Source organism: Lutra lutra, chromosome 1, assembly GCF_902655055.1.
Source record: "Lutra lutra chromosome 1, mLutLut1.2, whole genome shotgun sequence".
Classification (NCBI taxonomy): Eukaryota; Metazoa; Chordata; class Mammalia; order Carnivora; family Mustelidae; genus Lutra; species Lutra lutra.
This window is the reverse complement of record NC_062278.1, coordinates 207,142,324-207,167,975: the sequence shown is the minus strand read 5'-3', so window position 1 is coordinate 207,167,975 and position 25,652 is coordinate 207,142,324. Positions and strand designations below refer to the sequence as shown.

Here is a 25,652-nt window from a genome sequence, read left to right as displayed (position 1 = left end):
CCTGAATTACATGAGAGACAAAAAGCCAAGCACAGTGGAGAGCAGAGGCCCAACACTGATGTCAGAGAGTGGACTGAAAACCTATATTCTGTAAGGTTAAATCATAACCTCTTTCCCCCACTCAGCCTCCCAAGAAGCATACGGGATGATTCTTTCTCTGGAAAAGTTGATCAATCCAAGAAAAATTCCTATAGATTCTGACATGGGGATGCCCCACAGTGAAATGACACAAACCAATTGCCCCATAGGTGAGGCCCATAACCAAGCCAAGACATGGCACCTGATGCAGAACTAACAGTCATTGTTTGTGTTTATTCTCAAATATGGACAATTGGCTAAAAACTTCTGGATCTTTGGAATAAAAGCCAGGAAAAAATGTAGACTGCAAAAACATAGTTAATTATGCTCAGAAAGTACAGAGACAATACAGGAGAGGGAATAAAATTTTTTTTAAGATTTTATTTATTTATTTGACAGAGAGAGAACACAAGTCGGCAGAGCAGCAGGCAGAGAGAGAAGGGGAAGCAGGCTCCCTGCTGAGCAGAGAGACCGATGCAGGGCTCGATCCTAGGGACCCTGAGATCATGACCCGAGCTGAAGGCAGAGGCTTAACCCACTGAACCACCAGGTGCCCCTAACATTTTTTTTACTACAATGAATATCGCTAAAGAGATTAAAGAAATTGTAGCATTCATAAAACAAGAACAAGAAGCTCTTAAAAGGAGCAGTCAGAATATAAACTGTTGTTAGAAAGTAAAACAAAAATTATCAAAATTCTCAAAAATGATATAATGATTAGGTTAAGCTGAGGAAATACCCCAGAAACTGGAAGATAAAGAAAAGCAAATAATAAAAAAATAAATAAGAAGATGATGAAATGATAATCCAGGAGTCTATAATTTAAGAATTAAAGTTTAAAGAGAAATCAGAGAAAAAAGGGTAGAAATTATCTAAGAAATAATAAAGTAAAATTTCCCAGAACAGAACAACTTGAGCTTCTAGACAAAAGAGGCCCACCAAGTATCCAATCCAAAGGTTTAAAAGGAGACTCACATAAAGAAATATCAGTGTGAAGTTTCAGAACATTGGAGATTTTTTTTTTTAACTCAGAAACTTCTTAAGAAACTTTTTTCAAAACATCTTACTTTCGATAAAACCCCATATGAATTTTTCCTAAAAAGTATTTTTCAGGGCGTCTGGGTGGCAAAGTCATTAAGCATCTGCCTTCGGCTCAGGTCATGATCCCAGGGTTCTGGGATCGAGGCCCACATTGGGCTTCATGCTCAGCAGGAAGCCTGCTTCTCCCTTTCCCACACTCCCTGCTTGTGTTCCCTCTCTGTGTCTTTGTGTCAAATAAATAAATAAAATCTTTTAAAAAAAAAGTTTTTTTCATTCAATGTTCAATCTCTGTAAATTTAGAGAGAAATATACATTTTAAGGGAGAGGCATAGGTGCCTGATTTCTTTACTCTTCACAAAATATTCTTGGGGTCGACCTGTGCGTCTAAGATGCTTCCTCACCCTCCTAAAGCTCATTCTCTCAGAACAAGGATATTACAAATAAATTGTTGAAAAATCAAAAGTAATTTTTTTTCAAAAAGGAAGAGTCACATACAAAGGATTGGGAATCCAAAATGGCAGATTTCTCAAGGGAAATTCTAGATTTAGAAGACAATGGATTAATGCTTTTAAATTTTTGAATTTGTTGCAGTTTCTGTCTTTCTGTTACATTCTGGATAATTTTTTCACATATATTCCTTAATTCTCTTTTCAGCTATGTCTAAGCTGTGAAACTGGCCAATGGCATAGATAGTTTCAAATGCTATGTTTTTTTTCCTTTCCAGAAGTTCAATTTATTCTTTTAGAAAAAATACTGTTTTTTCTGCTGGATATTGCTTCTAGTAACTTTCCCCCTGTGTGTTTGCTTCATACTATTATAGTTACTTCTGACTGTGTACTGCTCATTGTTATCAAGACAGGATTTTGGGGGCACCTGGTGGCTCAGTGGGTTAAGCCTCTGCCTTCGGCTCAGGTCATGATCTCAGGGTCCTGGGATCGAGCCCCGCATCGGGCTCTCTGCTCAGTAGGGATCCTGCTTCCCCCTCTCTCTCTCTGCCTCCCTCTCTGCCTGTTTGTGATCTCTCTCTCTCTCTGTGTGTCAAATAAATAAATAAAATCTTTAAAAAAAAAAAAAGGATTTTTGAACAATCATTGAGGCCTATTCTCAAGATGCTGTCTTTCAGGCAGGTTTCTAGAGGGACCACTAGTCTGGGACCACTTTTAAAAATATTTATGAGTTGAGGGGCACCTGGGCGGCTCAGTAGTTAAGCATCTGCCTTCGGCTCAGGGTCATGATCCCAGGATCCTGGGATCGAGCCCTGCATCAGGCTCCCGGCTTGGCGAGAAGCCTGCTTCTCCCTCTTCCACTCCCTCTGCTTGTGTTCCCTCTCTCACTGTGAATCTCTCTGTCAAATAAAAAAATGAAGTCTTTATATAAATAAATAAATAAATAAATAAATGAAAATATTCATTAGTTGAGAATTTCTGGACCATTCTAGGGGATATAAGTTTGAGCTGCAAATCCATGCAGGAGGGGGTTCATGCTTTCAGTTTTTCAGGGCTGGTGTGCATTCTCCTCCATTTTCCTCAGCATCCAACCACTTGTTGCCCTCAGGAGTAGGTGAGGAAATTACTTCTGATTCACTCCTACTTTAAAGCTGTATGTAACCTCTGTGTTCAAGTTTGTCATGACAGGTAAATGTCCTCAGGACAAAGTGAACTCTTATTTCTCTGAATTCCTAGTCCACCTTACTACTTTGTTATTTATTTGATATTTTTAAGAACGTGTGTGTGTGTGTCTGTGTGTGTGTGTCTGTGTACGTGCACGCACGCTACCGTGTGGACTATTCCAACATTTTTGCTTGTTTTTAGTGAAAGGATTGGTCAAAATAGCTAATGCTGTCCTTTCCCAGACAGGGAAAATCCTGTCAAAATCCCTAGGGAGAATGTTTTTCAACTGACACTTAGTCATCCAGCCAAACTATACATCATTTCAAAGGTAGTACAAACACATTTTCAGACACGGAATCCTCAAAGAACAGCAATGTCAATTCAGCCTTTCTCAAAAAGATGTGTTCTGTGCCAACAAAGCCAAGAAAGCAAAAGATATGGAATCCAGGAAACAGGCAATTTAACATAAAGTATTGTGAAGGGAAATCCCAGAATGACCATCAAGGGGAATCCCAGGATGACAGCTGTGCAGGAGACATCGAGAACACCAGTCGGAACTTGGCCAGAGCAAGATTCCCCAGCATCTGAGGAACCAGAGCCAGTATTCAGTCTGGGTATGTATTGTTAGGAGGTTTACACTACTGACTACGGGTTTTTAGATGAACTCGTGATTTTTTTTTTTTAAGCACGTGACGCAAAAAAATGAAGCAAAAAAAAAAGACACTTATTAACCCTAGAGTAAACGAAAACTTTGTACTATAAGAGAAGAACAACCTTATTACACCACATATTTGATATGAGAATATTTACATATTCATAATAACGTAAGCACTGAACATGAAATAAAAATATGCTGGGTGCTGAAAGGTGAAATTCGTGCTTGTGAGTGGAACAGGCACAGGAGTTGCAGGAGAGGCTAGAACTTCTTCCATAATGGAAAGTCAGCAGAAAAATAGCTGAAAAGTGAAAATTAAGAACCAGCAATATAAGAATGTTAATTAGAAATATAGCCATGCTAGGACTTCTGGGTCCAGCTTTCAGTTTAGACAAAAGACAAAACATTTCCTTCTTGTATAAAGAGGAAGACTAAGGTGTAGGTGTTTCCAATGGAATAATACCTTCCCGTGATTATAAAAGAGAAAACCACATGATTCCTCTGGGTTTTTCTATTTCTGAGCAGAATCACATCACAGCTTTTCTATTTGCAAATTCTTAGTCTTTTTTTTTTTTTAAGATTTTATTTATTTATTTGACAGAGAGAGATCACAAGCAGGCAGAGAGGCAGGCAGAGAGAGAGGAGGAAGCAGGCTCCCTGCCGAGCAGAGAGCCCGATGCGGGGCTCGATCCCAGGACCCTGAGATCATGACCTGAGCCGAAGGCAGCGGCTTAACCCACTGAGCCACCCAGGCGCCCACAAATCCTTAGTCTTTTAAAGATATTCTCATATTTTCACAAAATATTTTCATAAGTCACTCACACTATAGTAAAAGTTATGTCTATATCGTCCCATTGTGGGAGAGAAGGCTACTGAATTTATATATGAAAAGTTCAAAGACCCCACTTTGGCCACTGTCCTTGTCAGATCCATGACGCCATCTGGTGGTACAATATCTTTTTTTTTTTTTTTTTTAATAGGTTCCACACCCAGCACAGGGCCTGATGCAGGGCTTGAACTCACAACCCTAAGATCAAGACCTGAGCTGAAATTAAGAGTCAGACGCTTAACTGACTGAGCCACCCAGGAGCCCCAAGAGCAATATATTCTTGGTGAATAGAGAAAAAGGGATTGTGGAGGACCCCTGAGAAGCCGACCTCTGTAGGAATGGGGTTGCAATTTTGAATTATGGATAATTACTGTGGATCACTAAGCGGTTATAACTAGTGAATTCTAAAAACGTATTTTTTGGTTTATCTTTCACTTTCCTAGTGGAAAATAACACTGCACTACTGCTTTGTCTTTGCCATTTCTAAGGCTGAAATCAGAGAGAAAAGTAAACTGTGAGATATAAGGACCACCCTGATGGGGGAGGAGGGTGAAGAGGGTGGCAGCTACAGGAAAGAGAATTCTTGCCCATAAAATTGAACTGTAGAAAGGACTTAAGAGGCCACAGACACGACCCATTTGATTTTGAGGCGGATGACGCTGAGGCCCACTGAGGCTGACTTGGGTCCCAGGCCACAGAGAGGGGCCAGGCAGAGCTGAGGTCATGCAGCCCCATGGCAGCAACCCCATGGCAGCCTTGGGAAGGAGTGGAGGGGCCCTCATGGGTGCAGCCCCTTTGTGGGCCCCCAGGCCGCCCCTTGGCTCTGCTGTGACAGGCCGTGTCTGCCTCCTTAGACGTGCATTGTCAAGATGCTGGAGAATAAGGGATGAACGACGAGGCCCCACCCAGGCAGCCTCGGCTGCAGAACTCACCTAAAAGCCCCAGTGTAGCCAAAGTATCTCTCATTGTTGTTGGGCGCACACTTGTTTTCACCCTTCTCGTCGCCAACGCACAGCGCACAGAGATTGGACTTCGGGTCTGACCCAGGGGCACAGCTCTGGCTAAAGAATTCATCTGGAGAGAAGGAACACGGGAGTCAGCACTTCCCACCTGAGTCGAGATGAGAGGCCTCTCTACCCAGCAGGCCATACAGCTTGGGTTGGGTCCGTTTCACAGCCTGGCAAGGACACCGCACCCTCGATGTCACACACCGCCTGGTGCTGCCACCCACAGAGGGCCCAGCAGAAATCAAAAGAGCTTCACACCGGAGGCACTGACAGGAAGTCTGCCTGGGGGCTGGAGAAGAGGGTCCGGTACTGGGCAGAGGGGCCCATTGTGACACCCCCGGGCTGAGACTCAACTGATAAACTTGGCAGTGACCCACAGCCGAACCTGCTGGCCACGCTCCAGGATCTGATCCCCTTTCCTCAGAAACAGAAGCCCTGCTTTTTACCTGGGCATCCGGTCCGTTAGGATAAAGACTGGCCTTACCAGATGCCCTGTGGCTAGTACAGAACTCTTCAGCAAGTTCCTTAGAAACACCCTTCGAAGACAGTTGGCCCAGATCTTTCTCCCCTTCTTCTCTTTCCTTCTGCACACGGGCTGCCAAAGTGAGCACCCAGCCTCCAGTTGTGACATATACGGGCCATGAAGGGACCTTGAGCACGGCAGCCACACAGATCACAGCTCTGTGTTTGAAGCCCGGGCTCTGAACCCTGTGAGGTTATCACAGGGGCTCCGGACAATCTAATCTCTGGGTTTCACTTCCATGAGAAAGAAACCTCTGCTTTGTGGAAGCCTCTGCTACTTGGGGAGTTTTCTCTCCTGGCCGCTGAACTTGATCCGACTAACCCCCCGTGTGATCTGACCCACGTTTAGGAGTTAACATGGACTTCTATGGGTGAAGGTGAGAGGACACGCTGGGACGAGAAGGTCCTGCCTCAATGAGCAGCTAGCACCCATTATCCGACTCATGCGGGCCCTGCCCCTGGGAGAGCCACACCAAGTGTCAACCTCTGGAGAGGCCTGGGGAGCACCTGCTAAGGTCCCCTCTCCCAGCTTGGAAGCAGCCACGGGGCTGGGAAAGGATGACCACGGCAAGTGTCAGCAATGAGGAGCAGAGCCCCATGGAAGTCTGCCCGAGCCAGGCTCCCAAATCCACTCAAAATGCAGCGGCATCCTCCTTGAGGAGACGCCTGCACGAGAGGCAAGCCCTGGTGAGGACGTGCCACACATTTTCACAGCAGCAGGCCCACAGCAGGTGGGACACGGCCTGCTCCTGGCGGGGGGAACATGGGGCATGCAGGGAGAGAAGGCCCCAGAAGCAGGCAGAGCCAGAACCCTTGAGCTCTTAATTTGGTTTCCTGGCAGCGTGGAGGAAGCAGTCTGTTTCCTAAGGCAAACAGGTGCCCTTCCCCAAATTAGGAAGCCAGCGCCTAGGAGAAATTTGGATCGAACACTTCAAAAGATTAAAAAAAAAAAAAATCTGTACTTCTCAGAACCTGTATCTATTCTTAGGGTGCAGAGAAGCCGACTGGTCCTCCAGTTTTTTATCTTGGGGTGGGGTGACCCACTCCTTGCTGTCCGGTCTGCTACACGGACAACGTGCTGACCCCAAGAGAGGCCTTCGGGCCAGTCGACCCCGCCGTCCCCCTTCCCTGAGGTCCCACAGCTCTGCGCGCCTACCCATGCACGACTCCCTCAGGACACCTTACCGAACTTGCAGGAGCCCGTCTGGTTGAAGAGCAGGCCCACGGGGATATTCCAGCCTGCAGTCCTGCCCACAGCGGTGTGGCAGGACTTCCTGCCTCTCAGAGAGTTCCAGGTGAGACTGGGGTCTGATTTCCTGACAACGGCCACAGCAAGGTACCCTTGAACAACAGAAGGGGGGGGGCGCCTGGCATCAGACTCAAGCGCAGCTATCTGCAGCCAAAGCCAAAACAAGTCAAGGAGCCCCACCAATCAGGGATACCCCCCAGATATCTGGCCACTGTCAGAAACTTAAGCGACTGTTCTATGTGAAGGTGAGACCGATCTAAGCTATGAAAGGAAGAAGACAAGCCGAGCCTTTAAGCAGTGGCTGGGGACCTACCCTGACCCAGCCATACGAGACAGGGATGTAACCACCCTCCTGCCCTGCGATCAGGACACAGTGAGCCATTCTGAAAGTTCTCGGCCAAGTGTGAAGGTTAGCAGAACATTCATTACCATTACGCATCTGTGAATTATGTGCACCTTCGAAAGAACTTCAGGATTCTCCAGCTGCATCCCTTTCTCTGAGTTTTTCTAAAGTTCCTGCCATCTCCCCCTCTGGCAATGAGGACTTAACCTCCACCCGGAAAGGAACAGATTCCAACTCACCTTCCGCTGGTCTATCCACACAACCTGCGTTATTAGGGTTCTGTGATTCTGAAAGGACAAAAACAAGCAAAATGCCGTTCAACGCTGAGCTTTGTGGAGAAGTCGCAAACTTTTAAAATCTCAATGACACAGGATCAAATCTGAGGAGAAGGGACGGTGCAGCAGCCCCTGGCACCAGAAAGGCATCCATCCTTGTGTTCGCGGATGCTCACGGCAGCTCGCTCACAACGGCCACCAGCTGGACCTGACCCAAATGCCTCTCTACCTTTGGAGGGACAAGTAACTGGTCAAGTCACGGCACAGAACACCACACAGCCACAAGAGTCCATATCCTTTCGAGGAACAGCACCAATGGAGCACCGAGCGAGAGACGTACAAAGCACATGCCTCACATGCAAGGTTTAAAATCAGGCAGAATTGCTCTGTGTTGTCCAAGGTCAAGGGTCATTACCCTGGCTGGAGTAAGGGGGCTGGTGGCAAGAGCGCACCCAGGGCCACGTGGAATTTGCTGTGTTTCGATCTGGGCACTCGCACACCGGGACGTATCAGTTTGTGAAATATCACTGAGTTGCACGCCTATGGGCATTTTTCTGTATGTATATTATACTATACTAAAATCTTCTTTTAAATATTTTATTTATTTGAGAGAGAGAGAGAGAGAGAGAGCACGAGTTGGGGGCTGGGCAGAGGGAGAGGGAGAAGCAGACTCCCCATTGAGCATGGAGCCTGACACAGGGCTCAATCCCAGGACCCAGAGATCATGACCGGAGTCGAGGTCAGATGCTTAACCGACTCAGCCACCCAAGTGCCCCTAAAACCTTTTTTTAAAACGAGAAGAAAGAAGCCAATCCATGCCAATCTATTCTCTGTCCATGCTCGATCCATGCTTCTCAACACAGCAGGTAAAAGCCTCTTTCCTTTATTCTTTCCCCCCAATTCTCCTGTTTGAATGCATCCCCCGTCTCAGCATCTCCACCTGGACCCCACCCGGTGGGCTTACTCCTCCCATGGCCCAGACGGAATAAACCAGAGAAGACACTCCCCCAACTTACTTTGGTTCTCTGCCAGGACAGGCACCAAACCACACTTGCCCGCAACATAGATAAGTCCTCCATCCAGGCTCAAGGCATCAGCTTTTCCTTTCTGCAAAACCAAAGCAAATCGTCAGCAGCACACAGGGAGGCTCTCTCCCATCCCACCTGTTTTAGGGTCTCTTGGAGCATGGCTATACGTCAGAGAATGTCAGGTGTTCCAATAAAGAAGCAGAAAGAGACAGGGGTTTGTGTGAACAGAGCATCCAAAGAAAGACTATGGGCATCACTGATTCTCTACCAGCCCTCTATGCCTTTCACGCTGTCACTTCCAGCACAGAGACCAGGCACAGGCAGCACAGACTTTCTGTCCTCCAAGCACTCTTGGGACACCCTCCTGGACCAGCCTCACTCGCAGAGCAAATGCATGTGAACAACTGGCTTGGTCTAGTCTCATCCCGTTGGCACCACACTCAAAGAGCTACACAGAAGCTGTTCAACATGGAGGAGACTGGGTGGCTCAGTGGGTTAAGCATCTGCCTTCGGCTGAGGTCATGATCCCAGGATCCTGGGATCAAGCCCTGTGTGGGGCTTTCTGTTCAGCGGAGAATCTGCCCCTCCCCCTGCTTGTGCTCTCTCCCTCTCTCTCTCAAATAAGTAAATAAGATTTTAAAAAGAGAGAGAGAGGCGTTTAACAAATGAACCAAAATGACTGATCTGCCTCACCCTGGGAATGAACGAGCCCGCACCCCAACACTGGAACATTGATTCATCAAGACTAACTCCCTCTTTGGCTCAGTAATAATTTTTTTTTTTTACAACTCTCCTAAAAATAACTGGAGACGTGGCTGAAGATTTCTATTCAGGGATGGGGCATCACCAAGTTATAGATAATAACGAAGTAAGGGGACGAAGCAGAATAGGATCATGGCTAAACCAAGCCACAGACACAGGAAAGATACCCTAACATCATTTTTAAGTGTTTTCAGAGACTATGTTCACATGAGAAAATGGCCACGACGTACCCCAAGTGACAAGGACTCAAAGCCTACGGAACAAGTGCAATCCAGGATGCACACGTGTACCCAGGAATCCGGGGGTAGGAAGCTCTCAACCCCTGAACCACGGTGTAGCTCTGCTAGTGGTGTGCGACATGCTACCTGTCTAGGCTTCCTCGGTCCCCTGCAATAATCGCGTCAAAGCGGGCTGGGTGGGGGTTGGGGGGGTGGGATGGCCACCAGAAGCCGTTCTGAACGGAGCGCGGAGCATCCCGGGGCCCCGAACCACCCCCGGCGGAGCCCGCGCCCCTACCAGGACCAGCGCGATGCAGTCCTCGCCGCTGGGCGCCGACTCGCAGCTCACGGTCCCGCCGCTCGCGCGGCTCCACTGCTCGCACTTGCGCAGCTCGTCCGCGCCCACCGCGCACCACGCCACCCGCGCGCGCCGCTCTGCCGCCTCCGAAGCCTCTGCGCACCGGAACAAGGCCGAAGTGGGGTCCAGAGCCCAGCGGGGACACCCCGGCGCCGCCCAGCGCCCACCAGCGCAGAGAAACACCCAGGTAACCTGCTGCCCTCCCGCGCCCCCCACCCCAGGCACAACCCCTTCTCCAGAAACGCTCATAACCCGGCTTCTCGTTTCCGTTCCTTTGGAGACTTCCCCGGTTTCTAATCCACCCTTCGAGCCTTAGTGCAATAACTTGTCTAATATCTCAGTCCCACGGGACACAAGCTCCAGGACACAGAGACAGTGGCAGTCCCAGGAGATGGCTTAGCGGACGTTGAGCCCATCCCCGAACTCCCCTAGGGCAGTCACCACCTCTAAGGACAGTGCAGGGTCCTGGTTCCCCCCTCAAACTCCCACCTGTGCATGCACCCAGGAGAGGAGCCAGGGCTGAGCTGGCTCATTGTGGTATCCGCCCCCTCCCCCAGCAGGTGCAGGGCCCCAGCCCAGACTTGGTGTTCACCAGGCCCTCAGGGTTCATCATGCCCGGGCTTGGTTGACAGGACACTGGCCTCTGCCTCCAGTGAAGAAGTGACCGCTCTAGAGCAGGGCCGCACTGCCTGAGAAGGGAGTGCAGAGTCCTTCCTGGAAGGTCTCCCCGGCAACTTGCAGCCCCTGCTGCCAGCCTGCCTCCCCACCCCTCACCGCCCTGCCCCCCCACCCCCACAACTCCCTCATCCCGGTCCTGCCCCGGCCTCACTCACTTTCCCTCAGGCCCTGGAAGGCACTGATGAAGTTGAAGCCAAGGTACAGCTCAGAATCTATATTTGAGGGGATCCTCAAAAACCCAAGGGCGGAGTCTTTGAACAGCAGATCCTTCTCCCCTGCAGGGGAGCCGAAGAGCTGGAACGAAGATGACTTGTCTTTTCCAAACTTTTCCTAATTCAGGAAGAATAAGAATCACAGTCTCAGTGGTAAATAGAGAGGAAAGGAAAAACACCATGTTGGAAAACAGTATCAGGAGCTGGGGGATGATCCTTGGTTCAGTTCCTCCTGCGTAGGGACCGGCGCCTTCCCTGTGGCAGGAGCTCAGCTGTGGCTTATTCCTTAGAAAGTTGCTAGGGTCCCAGCACCTTAAGGTCCTGAGAATACCGCCCCATCCTCCCTCTGCTTCTGCTCCAGCCCACGAGACAATGTTCATCGGTAATGCTGGAGAGATCTGGATTGCTTCTGCTGTCTAGAGCACCGCCAAGGTAGGCAGTTCACTGAATGTGTCACCTTTTGGGAAGAGAGGCTGCAGTAGGACTTCTGGAACAGCAGGAAATTGGGGAAGGAAAGCATCTCCCCACACAAATCCAAGGAGGTGCGGAGGGCCTCGGGGGGGGGGGGGGCGAGGGGTGGATACCTGTGCCTTCTGGAGAAGCTCCCAGATCAAGTCCTCCTTGCCATCTACACTTCGGGCCACAACAGCATGAGAAGGGATCCGGGCCAGGTGACAGTCCTGGAAAGCGTCCACTGGCTTCCGAATGTTGTTTAAGCAAAGCAGCTCATACTCGTCCTGATCAGCCTTGTTTGGCAGGTTCTCTGGAGGAAGGGCAAAAGTGAAGGGGAGCCCAGATGAGCCTAACCAGGAGCTTCCCCCAGAGGAGACATCGGAGGCACTCTACAAAACTGGACGGTGAGAAAGGCAGTGGATTGCTCCAGAACATTCCAGAAGGAACGACAATGCCCAGAAAGCCTCGGGGGGCTAGCCCAGTGTTCCTCTGGGTCAGACAGGCTGCTCCGGGATCAAGACTGCTGCCTGACTGGTCAAGAAGGCAGAACCAGACCCCCTCTGTTTCCATGGCAACTCTGTCCAGAAAAGGGCCAGGTGGCAGAGGCAACCCAGCTAGCCATCCCGGAGGGAGATGCCTTACCCACCTCTCTAGAAAGAATAAAAATTACAAACGCTTTTACGGCGAGAGATACAGTTGAATCACTTCCCAACACTGGGTGCTATCAAAAGAAGGGGAAAGACTGTTTTTATGAGGGAGTTCAGCCTGATTTGGAAGTGCTAATGGATCTCGTATATATGTCACTTCCAAATATATAAAGTGACAGGAGCCTGCCCAACTCCTCTTATGAGATTAGTATAACCTTGATCTCAAAATCAGAGAGAGAAGTACAGCAGATAATTACAGCCCTCTTGTCTTTACGAACATAAATGCATCAATCTCAAATATACATTAGTTAATTCGATCTAACAGAGTATCTTAAAAACTAGCAGATCAGGATTAAGGTTTGTCAGTTTATCCCATTAACAAAAGAATGGTCAATCATCCAGAAAGCTAAAGCCATGTATGCCATTAATGGAGAAAAGGAAGAGAACCGTGAGATCATCTTAATTTTAATAGATGCAGAACAAGTACGTGTATGTTCAACATCTACTTGTGTTTGTTTTTTAGTTTCAGAAAACTAGTAATATGGAGAACTTGGTAAAGTTCTTGACCTTGACAAATGCCATCTATCACAACAACTACAGCAAAATCCTACTAACAGAAGAAAATGAAAGCATTCGAATCTGGTAGACACATTCCGTGGAGCATTCCTCAACAGATAGAACCACTGAACTAGACAGACACAAAAAGCAGATAAATCTCTGGAACAAATTGCTGGGTGGAAAATCTGGGCAGCAGCATGGTTTCTAATGCTGAAACATCTGCGGTCTTAGAACACCAAAATACAAGGGGCGCTCTGCATTTTGCAAGACCTCATACATCTCGAAGGACCCGTGTCAAGTACCATGGCGGGGCTGTCTATGAGGAAGAGAAAGGCAGTGGGTAGGGGGGATTTAAGGGAAAATGATTGTTTAAAAGAAGAAATAAAAGGAAATAAAAAGAGGCATGTCCTGTAGGAAACCCCAACAATAGTGTGCCAAGGAGATGAGGCATCCGATTAGCTCAATACTCAAAATTATGGGAGAATAAAATAAAAGGAGAGAGTACCCAAGGCTCTCCTCCCGTCTCTTACCAAACACTGTAGTGTGCCTCACAAAAGCCACATCTCCGGCCCCTTCCTGCAGACACCTGTGGAATGAGAGAGCACGGGAAGGGTCAGCACGAAGTGGCCCTCCCCAACTTCTTCCTCGTGCCTCCCAGGGGAACAGGGTCCTGGGGTTTGTCTCCTGTGGGCGTCTGACCCACAGTGGTCAAGGCTCTGAGGCTTTGGAGCACCCCATCTGGGGAAGGAGCAAGAGCCACGTCCAGGTAGATGGTGAAGAAGAATGGCTCAGGTGCTGGCCAGAGACCACGCCCCTCATCTCCTGTGTTAGGGGCCGAAAGGGCAAAATGGGTCTTTCTATATAATATATATATATATATATATATATATATACATATACATATATATATGTATATATTTCTATATAAAAGGGTTTGAAGACTCTACACCAGAAAGTAAAGTCTTGAGTATCTTGAGGACACCACCAGACTGGTGTAGGGGTGAGGGGCACCATGGGGGAGTCCGGGGGTGGGGGCTGGAGGGGCACGTTTGCTGGGCAAAGTCAGTGCCCTCTTTCTACTAAGTACTTCTGTCTACACCACAGTGGGAGAACTGGACCTGCTCCGCGGGCCCGGCCAGCAGGCTGAGCTGTATTTGGGGCCAGAGAAAAGGCTTCCTGAGCTGAGGACATGTGGCACTCAGGAGAAGACGACCTTCTCACTCACTTGAAGGCACCAGAGTAGCCAAAGTATGGTTCCTGGGAGGAGCAGGCACATTTATTTCCCCCTGTCCCCGCACACAGGCGACATAGGTTGGGGTACCGTTGCTCATCTGCGCAGGGCACACAGCTGGCGGAGAAGAATTTGGCCACAGCTGTCAAACACAGAGAAACAGACCACATGGGGTGAGCCAACCCAGCCACAGCTCGTCACACCTCCCTGTGTCACTCCTGCGGGCACAGAGCCACTTCCTCTATCCTTGCTGAACAACCTCTTCGTGAGACTGGGAGCTCAGAGATGCCCTTGGCTGACGGCAGACTCAGCTGCCACCTTCCAAGGGCCGCTGGTGCAGGGAGGCCCACCTTGGGCTCATCACACATGTGTACCAAGTGGCCTGTGTGTGCAGCTGGGCTGGAGACCCCCGCCAGAGATGGCCCTCCATCCCCCAGCCATCTCACCTTCCTCAAGGGGCTCAGGTGGCCCTGCCCAGTTCAAGAATGGACGAAGGGTACCCATCGGGATGTTCCATCCAGCGGACCTGCCAAGGCCTGTGTGGCAGGACCTCAAGCCTTGTAGTTGGTTGAGCTGGAAGTTAGTGCCCTTCTTGGCTATGGCCACAGCATAATAGTAGACTTGTTGCTCTGCAAAGGGACAGAGAGAACTGAAAGCTCTTAACTGGATAATTAAAAGCCTTAGAGGGAGAAAAACAGCCCACCTTGACCTTCCCCGGGTGGAAAGGGGAGCCGTAGGCTACATTTTCCTCTGGTCTACTCTGTTCCCCCAGGGAGCACATGCATGTCCTCTCCAAGTGGGTGGGCATCTGGCCCAAAGAGCCCAGTTCGTGGGCATCTGTCCCCTGCAAGTGGAATGCTATCCGAGACCCCACCTCTACAACGCAGCCCCTCTGACTGCACGGAGCCCAGGGCCAAGGCTAGGGCCACCCCAGCTTCTGGGTCTCCAGGGAGAACTTACCTGCCTGGGTCCCATACACCTCAGCTACTATGGGTCTCAGTTTGTTGGGGTCCTGGCCAGCCTCATACACCAAACCACTGTCCAGGGTCACAGCATCTGCCTTGTTTGCCTGAAAGTGAAGAGGCCAGCCAAGCTTCAGAAGAGAGCCCACCCTAACCCACGCCGCTGGATTCCAGGACGTCATAGGTCTTTGTGGCTGGAAGGATCATCCAGCCATATTGCTATATTCTCTTTTTTGTACGAACCCCCTGCCCGTATCGCTCATTCATTTTAGTCATTTATATCTAAACTTGTTTATTCTAGATGCCTGCTCCCATCTTTTCTCTATATTTGGTTCTTTTAAGTTCCTTTTTATCGAATAGAAAATAGAACTCTTACGCTATCTTAAAATTATCCTAATAAACCATGTGCATTCTCTTTGGCATATTACTTCTCATATACTTACCTATTTCTTTTTATTTTACTTATGTATTTGACAGAGACAGACACAGTGAGAAAAGGAACACAAGCAGGGGGAGTGGGAGAGGGAGAAGCAGGCTTCCCGCCGAGCAGGGAGCCTGATGCGGGGCTCGATCCTAGGGCCCTGGGATCATGACCTGAGAGGAAGGCAACTGATTAACGACTGCACCATTATACTGGCAATCTGGTAGAGACAATATTTGGTGGACTGTTTTACTCATCTAAAACCACATGACATTTTCTTACTTCTGCAGTCTTTATTGACTTCATTGACCTCCTTATATTTTATGATAGTGCGGTTGTTCCATAGCTTATCCAGTAATTCCTCAAATGTTCGGCACTTTCTTTTTTTGCTATGATATCTATGCTTTTATGGATCGCTTTGTCCTCATAGGTTTCTTTTTTCCTTCTGATGACCTGTCGCCTTGGGATAGGCATCCGAGGGTGGGAATCACCCAGACGGTGAGCACGTTTATCTTCATGGCCCTGGCCACTGTTGTTTTTCTGCTTTCCAGAAGATCCGTAATGGCAATTTAGAATCCCACCGACCAGGAAGATCAGTTTTGCTATAAAATCACCAGCAGGACAGGCTTTCGTTTTATTGCTATTACTTTAGAAAATGCAAGTGCTAACAGGTTGCTTAGGTGTATATTCCTCCGGTTACTAAGGGAACATTTCTTATTTTTAGTAATTATGCATGCCCTCTTACTAAGGCTTGGTTCATATTATTTTTCGTATAGGACCCTACCTTTCTGACCAGGTTGAATTAATTCTTTATAGAGTGTACGGTAAATAGGAACCCCTTGTCAGAGCTGGTGCATATTCATTCTGGTGCTTTCTAAATTTTTTGGTTGAATGTTTTTAATGACTAAAAATTAAATTTTTTATGTTTTTCAATCTGTCAGTTTACCTCACGATTTCGTTCATTGCTTAAAAGCTATGAGCATTCTTGTCCTCCAAATTTCTGAGAATTAACCTGTCCCTTGATTCTTGAAAAATGCGTTTTCTATTTCCAATGACATCATTTGATGTGTGGTATCTAGAACTGATTTTGAAGGGGGGTTTTATTAAAAAGGCAAATTCTGTGACCCCATCACAGGTACTCAGTTGAATAGGTTAGAACGAAGTCTAAGATTCTGCATTTTAAATGAGCAAGGTATGCTGGTGTTGTTTTTCCCCAGGCCATAGTTATAAAACAATAGCCTAAAACATTGTTTAAGCTAGATCTTTTACCCCTACATACTGTTCTGATAACTCTAGATATTATTAGAAAGTTTGACACAAGTTATCCACTCTGCTAGAGTCAAGTGCCCACAATAATGGCACAGGGAAGGGACATAGAACATATATGTTGAGTGAATGAGTAAAAATTATTTCAGGGGGCACCTGGGTGGCTCAGTGGTTAAAGCCTCTGCCTTCGGCTCAGGTCATGGTCTCAGGGTCCTGGGATCGAGTCCCACATCGGGCTCTCTGCTCAGCACGGAGCCTGCCTCCTCCTCCTGTCTCTCTCTCTGCCTGTCTCTCTCTGCCTGCCTCTCTGCCTACTTGTGATCTGTCTGTCAAATAAATTAAAAAAAAAATTATTTCAGTAGATCTTATATCTCAAAAAAACAAAAGGAATCAGAGATCATCCGGAAGTCATGATTCCCTTTTCTCTCTGGGTATGTTTTGCACAAATGTCCTTCCAATGCCTGGTGCCCTGGCCAGCCATTCCCAAGCCCTGGGATCCAGTAACTACAGATCAGCTGATCTTACTTTGTTCAGGGTTTGGCGGTAATGATCTTCTGGAGGTTTTACCTTTCAGAGGAACCCTGATGTTGCCTGTTCATCCAACGTGACTACTTCTGTGTTTGCAACAACTCTTCTTAACAATTTGTGTTGCAACCCCAGATTCCCCACCTTTGGTCTCTCAACTTTGAAATGTTAATATCTTCTTTCAACATGGCCCTGTGTCCTATAAGGAAGGAGCACTCCCAACTTACAGGTACCCAAAAAGAAAAGCAGAAGTGGGGGAAAACACGTTTTCTGTTTCACTCCATTTCATTCCCTCCATTCAGTTTGGTCCCACCCAAACACACGGCAATGACTTACCTTGATGGCCTGGATACATTCTTGGGGGGAGGTTCTCCTTGTGCAGGAGACCGTAGGGCCCCCCACTTTCTTCATATTCCGTTGGAATTTGGAGCATTTTGCCATCTCTGCTTTTGATATGGTGCACCACTGAACATTTTTCCTAGGCGCGGCCAGACACAGTCCTGGGAGAGAGAAACCAAGGAGTCAGGGTTCAAGCACTGCCCACGGGAGATACCACCTCACCCTCTGACAGGGTTTTCCAGACTCTTCCATCTCTCTGCTCTTCCGCTTTCCCCCTCACTCAGTGCCAAAGTTAGAAACTGTCCTTGAGTGCAGATGTCTTGATGGTCTAATGAGCATTCTCTGCTGGCCAGAAGGCTGTGACTCTCAATAAATGAAAGGAGATGGTCAGAGCCTCTGGATTATTTTCTTTCCTGTACCTGACACATTTCCTACCTCTAAAAAATGATGATGACCCTTTGCATCCATTTGTGAGGTTCTCCCACCTGCTTTGACCCACTTGAAGTCAAGAGGTAGGCAGGAAAGGGATTACTGTTCTTGTTTTATTAAGGTGGAAACTGGCTCTTGAGGAAACTGATTGGCTGCTCAGCGGTGGCAAAATCCAGCCTAGAATACAAGTCCCTCTAGACTGTTCCTTTGACAAGAATATCCCCAGATGATGCCAAGGCAACTAAAACACACCCGACTCCTTTTCAGTAGTAGTGAGTGGTGTACCAAATGGGTCAGTGTGTCTGAGTTACCACCATTCACCCTGTATCAAGAAGACTGGTTCTCCAGCCGAGACTGCTTTGTTAGTAGAATCTTTGCAATTAAGAATGAGGCTAGACCAGATTTGCTCACAGCCCTTAAAAACAATACCATTGAAAAACTTACAGTGAACATTATATTATAATGGTGAAAGACTGAATGCTTTCCCCTAAGATCAGCTATCCACTCTTACTTTTTCTATATTACATAATACTGGAGATCCTAGCCACAGTAATAAGGCAAGAAAAAGCAACAGAAGACACCCATACTGGAAAGGAAGGAGCAAAACTGTCCTTATTTGCAGATTACATGATCCTCTATGTAGAAAATCCTAAGGAGTGCACAAAATGTGATTAGAACTAATACACAAGTAAAACAAGGTCACAGGATACAAAGATCAATACACAAAGAGCAATTATATTTTTGCATATAAGCATTGGATGATCCAAAAATGAAACTAAGAATATAATTTTATTCACAATAACATCAAAAGTAATTAAATGCTTAGAAAAATATTTAACAAAACAAATGAAGATTGGTACACTGAAAATTATAAAACTTTGCTGAGGGAAATGAAAGAAGTTCTAAATAAGTGGAGAAACATTTTTGTTCATGCTTTATAAAACTCAATATTGTTAAGATGGTAATTCTCCCTAAATTGATACAGATAATCAACACAAATTCTATCAAAATTCTGGCAGGCCACTTTTTTATTTTTGGAGGAATTGGCAAACAGATTTGAAAATGTATATAGATAAATAAATAAATTGATATAAAATAGCCAAAATAATTTTATATAACTTATATTTATAATTTTTCCATATAATTTATATTCAATAGTCAAACAGTTTTGAAAAAGAACAAATCTGGAGCAATTTTGCTTCCTGTTTTCAAAACATTATAGGGGTGCCTGGGTGGTTCAGTGGGTTAAAACCTCTGCCTTCAGCTCAGGTCATGATCCCAGGGTCCTGGGATCGAGCCCCGCATTGGGCTCTCTGCTCAGTGGGGAGCCTGCTTCCCCCCCTCTCTCTACCTGCCTCTCTGCCTACTTGTGATCTCTCTCTGTGTCAAATAAATAAATAAAATCTTTAAAAAGATTTTTAAATATATATTTATATATATAAATATATATATATATTTATAAATATAAATAAAATAAAATCTTTTTAAAAAAATTATATAAAGCTACAGTTATCAAAACAGTGTGATGTTAGCGTAGAGATAGACATATAGATCAATGAAAAAAGTTGAGTCCTGAGTGAGGTAAATCCTTACATTACATTCAGTTGATTTTTGTTAATGGCACTAAGGCAGTTCATAGGCAGAAGGATAGTCTATTAACAAATGGTGCTAGCACACAGGTAGGCTCATACAAAGATTAACTTAGAGCCCTACCTCACACTACACACAGAAAATTAACTCAAAGTTGGATCATAAAATTTAGTGTAAGAGTTAAACAATTATACTTTCATGGGGAAAACAATGCAACCTTGGCTTAGCAAAGTTTACTTAGCTATGACACCAAAAACACAGTCCATAAATGAAAAAAAATTGATAAATTGGGCCTATCAAAATTCAAAACTTTTGTGTTTCAAGGACAGTTATGAAAATACAAACACAAGCAACAGGTTGGGGGAAAACACTTACAAAGAACCTTGACAACTCAGTCAAAGACAAATAACCTAATCAAAAAATAGGCAAGAGATATGAACAGACATTTCACCAAAGAAGATACATAAATGGCTAATAAGCACATGAAAAAGATGTTTGACATCATTAATCATCAGGGAAATGCAAATTAAAAGCACAATGAGATCTTCATTTCACACCTACTGGAACTAGTTATAATAACTAAAACAGAGGATAACGTATGGGTAAGGATGTGAAGAAATGGGACCCCTTGTACACTGTATAATGCTGGAGCCACTTTAGGAAATAGATGAGCAGTCTCTCAAAATGTTAAACAGAGAGTTACCACACGACCCCGCAATCCCTTCTTAGATGTATACCCCAAAGAAATAAAAAAAATATATCCACATAATGACTCCTTTATGAATATTCATAGCAGCATTATCCAGAAAAGCGCCCCCCTCCCAAAAAAAAACTAGAAACAACCTGAAAGTCCAGGCACTGGTGAATGGCTCAAGAAAACGTGGTACATTAACACAACAAAACATTATTTGGCAGTAAAAAGGAAAGAACTAGTGGTATGGGCCATGATACAAATGAGCCTCATTTATGCTAAATGAAAAAAAAGCAGACACAAGACACTACCTATTATTTGATTCCACTTGTATGAAATTTCCTAAAAGGCACATCTATAAAACAGAAAATAGATTAGTGATGACCTGATGTGGGGGTGGGAATGAGAAGTAACTATAAATGGACATGAAGAAACTCCTTAGGGAGAAGAAATGTACTAAAACTGATTTACCGTAATGGTTGTGCCGCTTGGTAAAATTACTACAAATCACTGAATTGTACATTTAAAATAGGTGAATTGGAGGATATGTAAAATATACCTCAATAAAGCTATTGCAAAACAAATAAACAAAACCCACTTGTTGGCAAAAGCCCCCTTCCCGTTTGGATGTGCTTTAGAGTAGAACACTCAGCCCTCTGCCATCTATGGCATAATCAGACCCATGCATAATTGTGAACCATCCCCTGTATAATCAGACCCACCAAGGTATTTGAGGCTCCCAGGGGAGGGCCTGGGGAGGCACCCAAGCAGAGTCAGAAGGGGCTCAAGGGCATGCTGCCACAATTCTTCTCCACCAGCCATGTCCCAAAAAATCCCAGGGGATGTAATCTAGCATGAGGCTCTCATGGAACTGTACTGCCATAAAAATTAGTGGTTCAGTCAGTTAAGCCTTTGCCTTCGGCTCAGGTCATGATCCCAGGGTCCTGGGATCAAGCCCTACAATGGGCTCCCTGCTCAGTGGGGAGCCTGCTTCTCCCTCTCCCTCTGTTCCCCCGCTCATGTTCTCTCTCTCACACTCTATTTCAAATAAATAAATAAAACATTTTTTAAAAAATCAACTAACCATGTCATAGTCAGCCACTTGTGACCCAGTAGCATTTACTGGATGCCTTCTGTATACACAGCACTGTGTGTCATACAGAGGAACATGTAAGCAGAGAGTACTAGATCTTACCTCCCTTCTGGAGAGGGAGAAAGTCAAAAAAGAGCAAGCTAAGGACGATGAATGCTCTAGAAGAAACAATACCAAACCAGAAGTGAGGTCCCCATGACCTCAGCCAGTAATCAGGGCAGTCCAGGAGAGTGAGAACAATGTTGCAAGCACCTTTTATGCCAGGCGCTTTGCTCAGCACTTCACGCCTTCTCTGTCCATCAGTCCTCCCAACCCCCTGTATTGTGAGTGTTCCTAACACCCTCATTTCCAGGTGAGAAAATAGTGGCTTTAGCTAGTTATGTGGCTTGTCCAAATTCCCCCCAACTAAGAAGTATTGGGTCTAGGATTTCAACTTACAAAGTCAGACACAAAACCTCCTGCTCTTACCACAAAGCTAGCCCGCCCATTTAGGTTGGTCAGGTTAGAGACGGACCACAGTGGAGATGGAGTGAGTAAAGGGTTTGGGGTCAGATCATGGAAAGCCCTCGGTGCTGGTCCAAGGAGGTCTTATTCCAGAGGGAGTAGAGCTCTCTCTTGAAAGAGAGCAGAGATAAGAGGTTTGCTAAGAATGGGGAAAGGGTAGACTGAAAGCAGGGAACCAGGCAGAAAAATACTGGGAATGGACAAGGGTCAGGAATAGTGAGGTGGTGTCCGAAATTAGCTTGATGACAGATGCGACCAAAGAGGAAAGGTAAAACAGAAGACCATGCTTCAAGGTGGGGGAGGACATGAACAGCAGCAGGAATGGGGAACCCACAGGCAGAGTTGGTTTCTTCTCTTGGGAAGGGCTGAACCAGGAAACTATATAACGGACCACAGAGGAGTTTTTCCAGATCCACAGTCCCAGCCCCCCAAACACTAGGGGCGGGGTCAGAATACACCACCCACTCATCCCTTCCCAGCCACCTCCGAAGCCATGCGTCCCCCTCAAGACCACGTGCCCTCTGAAGCAGGTCTGAGGCTGCCCCCTCCTGTATCCCCAAACCTACACCCGAACTCTGTCAGCCCTTCAGATGCTGCCCCCCTGAGCCTGGATGGAATCTCCTTGAAAGTATGCATCCCCTAATTGCTTGTGTACAGACAGGCAGTGCCCTGACCTCCAGGGCAGGGACTAGGATGGAGCTACTCTTCTCACCCCACCCAATCCTCACCAGCCAGGATGCCCATGGGAGCAGGGCAAGGACCCCCTAGAGCAAGGTCCACGGCAACCAAAGATTCAAGTGAATCCTCAAAATGGAACACAGGGGTGCAACTCTAAGCCCAGATCCTGCAGCATAGCCTATGACCTCCTCCAGGAAAACAAGTTTTCTTGGTCTCTCTCAGGTGACCCAACCCTGTGCTCTGCTCCCAGCTGGCTACACACAGGTCAGGGAGCAGAAGGCAAGCTGGCCCTGAGCAGTAGGTCCTGGCAGACCCAATCCTGTCTCAGAGAAGACAGATGACAAGACCCATAGGAAGGAATTTGGAGAAGGAAACCAGAAGATGGGGACAGGGATGGCTGGCTTCATGGTCCCTAAGGTTGGGGGTGTACGCTCAGTGGGCTCTCTGTGGCCCTTTTCCACCCAGGATTCTCCCAGCTGGGAGTACATGCTCTAAGCCAGGAGGAGGATGACCCGGGATGGCAGGAGCCCAGGGAGGGAGGGGACATCTCTCCTTTTCCTCCGACCCCCCACATACTGCCTAGGCACTGATACCTGTCACACACACACCCCACAACTGCGGGGACCCCTGCCCTCACACATTCCAGTCACTGATGTCCATGACTGTTGAGTGCCCTGCACACACCCCAGAAACTATTTCAGATAGTCCTAGCCTGGATGTATTTAAAACCAGAAATCAATCATATCTCTCTTAGACGCTCTGAAGAACGGGGCCCCTCAGGAAGGTCTGTGCCACCACCTCTGCCCTTCTGGGAAGACAGCTGGACTTTTTTTTAAAATTGGGCTCTGTCTTGCCCAAGTTACACAGTCCTGGCACGAGCTGGGTTCTGAACTCCAGTCTCCTGTGTGTCTTGGGCAAGTCACTCACGGTCTCTAGGTCTCATTTGCCTCCCACGTAAAAAGCCTGCAAGAGTACTATAGGTACCAAAGGTCCCAGTGGGACACAATGGGACAGGGTCGCTTTATGCCGCTCTAGGGACGCTTGGACCAGCTCAGAGGAGCCCTACTCTGGCTCCTCCCCAAGCAGGTGGGCGGACCCGGCCGCCTCCAGGCTGCTGGAGCCGAGGCACAGGGATGGAAGGGTGCGGGGCACGCGGAGTTGGGGCGCAAACGCCCACCCGGCGGGGCGCAGGGATAGACGGTTGAGGGGGATAGTGGGGACGCAGGCATCCACCCAGCGGGCGCGAAGACCAAGGGCGCGGAGACCAAGGGCGCCCACCTGGCGGGGCGCGCTCCCAGGTACCTGCACTCACCAAGGGCCCCGAGAAACAGCAGGGCAGGGAAGACTAGCTTCATTCTGGGTCCCTGAGGCGACTCTGGCGAACGAAGGCTCTGCCACCCCCACCGGCTCTGCCCCGCTTTTATCCTCGGCTTGGTGACCTCACGGGGGTTTGCCCCGCCCTGTGGCCCAATACGCATCCCCTGCCCTGCACTCTCGCACCCTTCCTCCGCTAGTTCCTTGAGGCCAAGAAAGGGGGGCAGAGGGGGAACAGGAGAGGGAGGGGAGAAGGACCGGTGCCCCAGCAGCCTTAGCGCCATAAGGGAGGAAACCCAGCCCACAGGCCACCTCTGTGAGTCTCCACTGGTGCTGCCTGGTGACTGGGGACTGGGATGGTCTTTCTCTTCTTCAGGCTGCAAGTCCCTAGGGACTCGTGGCCTCCGAGTCTTGTCCTTTCTTTGGTCTCAGAGCCTCCTAGACCGCTGGACACAGAGCAGGGATCCCAAGGTGAACATTTGTGATCATGTGAACTGTGAAGCTCGCCTTTCCTTTCGCAGATGAGTCAGAAGTGCCTGGGAGCCAACTTCACCTTGGCCAGCGGCCAGCCCAGAATTCTGCAGAGGACCCAGCTACCCGCCCAGAGTCTGTCCCAGGCCACCCATGGGGTCTCTCCCTGCCCCACTGAGACCACAGTACAGCTCCCAGAAAACAGAGCCAGAAGTCTCAGAGGAAGCGACCACCGCCCAGGGCCCAACGGCTATCGCCCTGTCCCTTCATTTGCCAGTGAGAAGGCTGTCTTAACACTTATGCCATTTTTCTTTTGTTTTGTTCCGTGGCGGTATGAGGTGGGAGATGAGAACCTCATTTTGATAAATGTCATATTTTGTCAACATAAGCTGACCTTATTTCAGGAAGGTGTTTGTAAACTCTAGGATTCTGCTGCTAAGAATATACCTTGTAAATGCACTCCGGTGCTGCACAGCGGCTCACATATGAGGATCTCCAGGGCCACATTGTGTATCATTAACCAACTGGAAGCAAAGTCAACATCCATGGCTTCGGGGTGTCACAGAGTGTGCCTCCTTGGGACCCTCAGGGAGATGGTGGGGCCCCTCTGCCCCAGGTATGGAGACGGTCAAGGCACAGAGTAGGGTCTGATCAGGTATCCTGCCTGCCTGGGGGTCAGCAGTAGATTCACCAGCCGGGTTTGGGGGTGACAAATTCAGCCCCTCCTATTGTTTGGAAACATAGTGTCACAACGTTAAAAGTTGCTTTCATCGATAATTGCAATAAGCGATTTCAAAAATAGTGAAGAAATGCAAAATTGACTAATTCTCAGGAGTGCTGAAGCATCTTGGTACCTAAATTAGCCACTCAGCTCTGCCCTTCCACAATTATTAAAGAATTAAGAAATGTCACCACCCATATGTCTGTCTCTCAATGCAAGTTTTACAAAGAGTGGCTTGTAAAGTCAGGGGCCTCCGGAGCCTCTTATGTCTATTACAGCGTTGGCAGGAACATGGAGAACCTGGGGCCGCAATCAAGAGGCTGAGCTCAAGGGATAGGCCCTGGAGGCAGGACCGGGATAGGTCGGGTCACAGGACAGACTGCTTGTATGCTGTGTCTGTAGGGCATGGCCCAGTCCCAGGCCAGGGATGTGCTCAGCTGGACACCTACAGAGCATGGCTACTCCAAGGCCATCTGCAGAGGAGGTGGACAGAAAGTTGGAGTCTACCCAGGAGACAATGAAGTTCAACAGAACTATCATCAACATTCATTCTTTATTCGTTTGTGCCAGACCTAGTGAGTTCCAGGAGGGACGTGGAGAAGAGGGGTCTGTCCTTGCCCTCGAGAGCTCACAGCATAGCCAAATGGCTGGGAGCAAGCACAGGCATACCCCTCAACCACACAGACACAGGAGCATATACAAAGTCAGGGTAGGAGGAGGAATGACTGACCAGTTCCCATCATGAAGGTTCCAGAATGGTTCAAGGAATAATATTTGGCCTGGGTAGCAGGAGGAAGGGCTACATTTCTACAGGAAAAATATTCAGGTAGAGGAAACAGACAAGAGAGGACCTGGGAGCGTGAGCACACAGTGACCAATTACCTAAGCACGAGG

The 25,652-nt window shown here is 47.6% G+C and overlaps 1 protein-coding gene across 1 annotated transcript in view; it reads right to left on the bottom strand.

Annotated features, from left to right (window-relative positions):
- The window catches only part of LTF (lactotransferrin), a 29,048-nt gene extending 5,351 nt beyond the window's left edge, over positions 1-23,697 (bottom strand). Inside the window, exons 1-13 of the mRNA XM_047695747.1 lie at positions 23,565-23,697; positions 17,265-17,428; positions 14,715-14,823; positions 14,201-14,383; positions 13,749-13,896; positions 13,054-13,109; positions 11,450-11,628; positions 10,809-10,983; positions 9,916-10,070; positions 8,626-8,716; positions 7,574-7,621; positions 6,928-7,083; positions 5,146-5,287 (exon numbers count right to left, since the gene is read on the bottom strand). Of these exons, the coding sequence (XP_047551703.1) occupies positions 5,146-5,287; positions 6,928-7,083; positions 7,574-7,621; positions 8,626-8,716; positions 9,916-10,070; positions 10,809-10,983; positions 11,450-11,628; positions 13,054-13,109; positions 13,749-13,896; positions 14,201-14,383; positions 14,715-14,823; positions 17,265-17,428; positions 23,565-23,607 (1,649 nt within the window). The 5' untranslated portion in view covers positions 23,608-23,697. The remainder of the gene's footprint in view (positions 1-5,145; positions 5,288-6,927; positions 7,084-7,573; positions 7,622-8,625; positions 8,717-9,915; positions 10,071-10,808; positions 10,984-11,449; positions 11,629-13,053; positions 13,110-13,748; positions 13,897-14,200; positions 14,384-14,714; positions 14,824-17,264; positions 17,429-23,564) is intronic.
- Between the last annotated feature and the right edge of the window lie 1,955 nt (positions 23,698-25,652).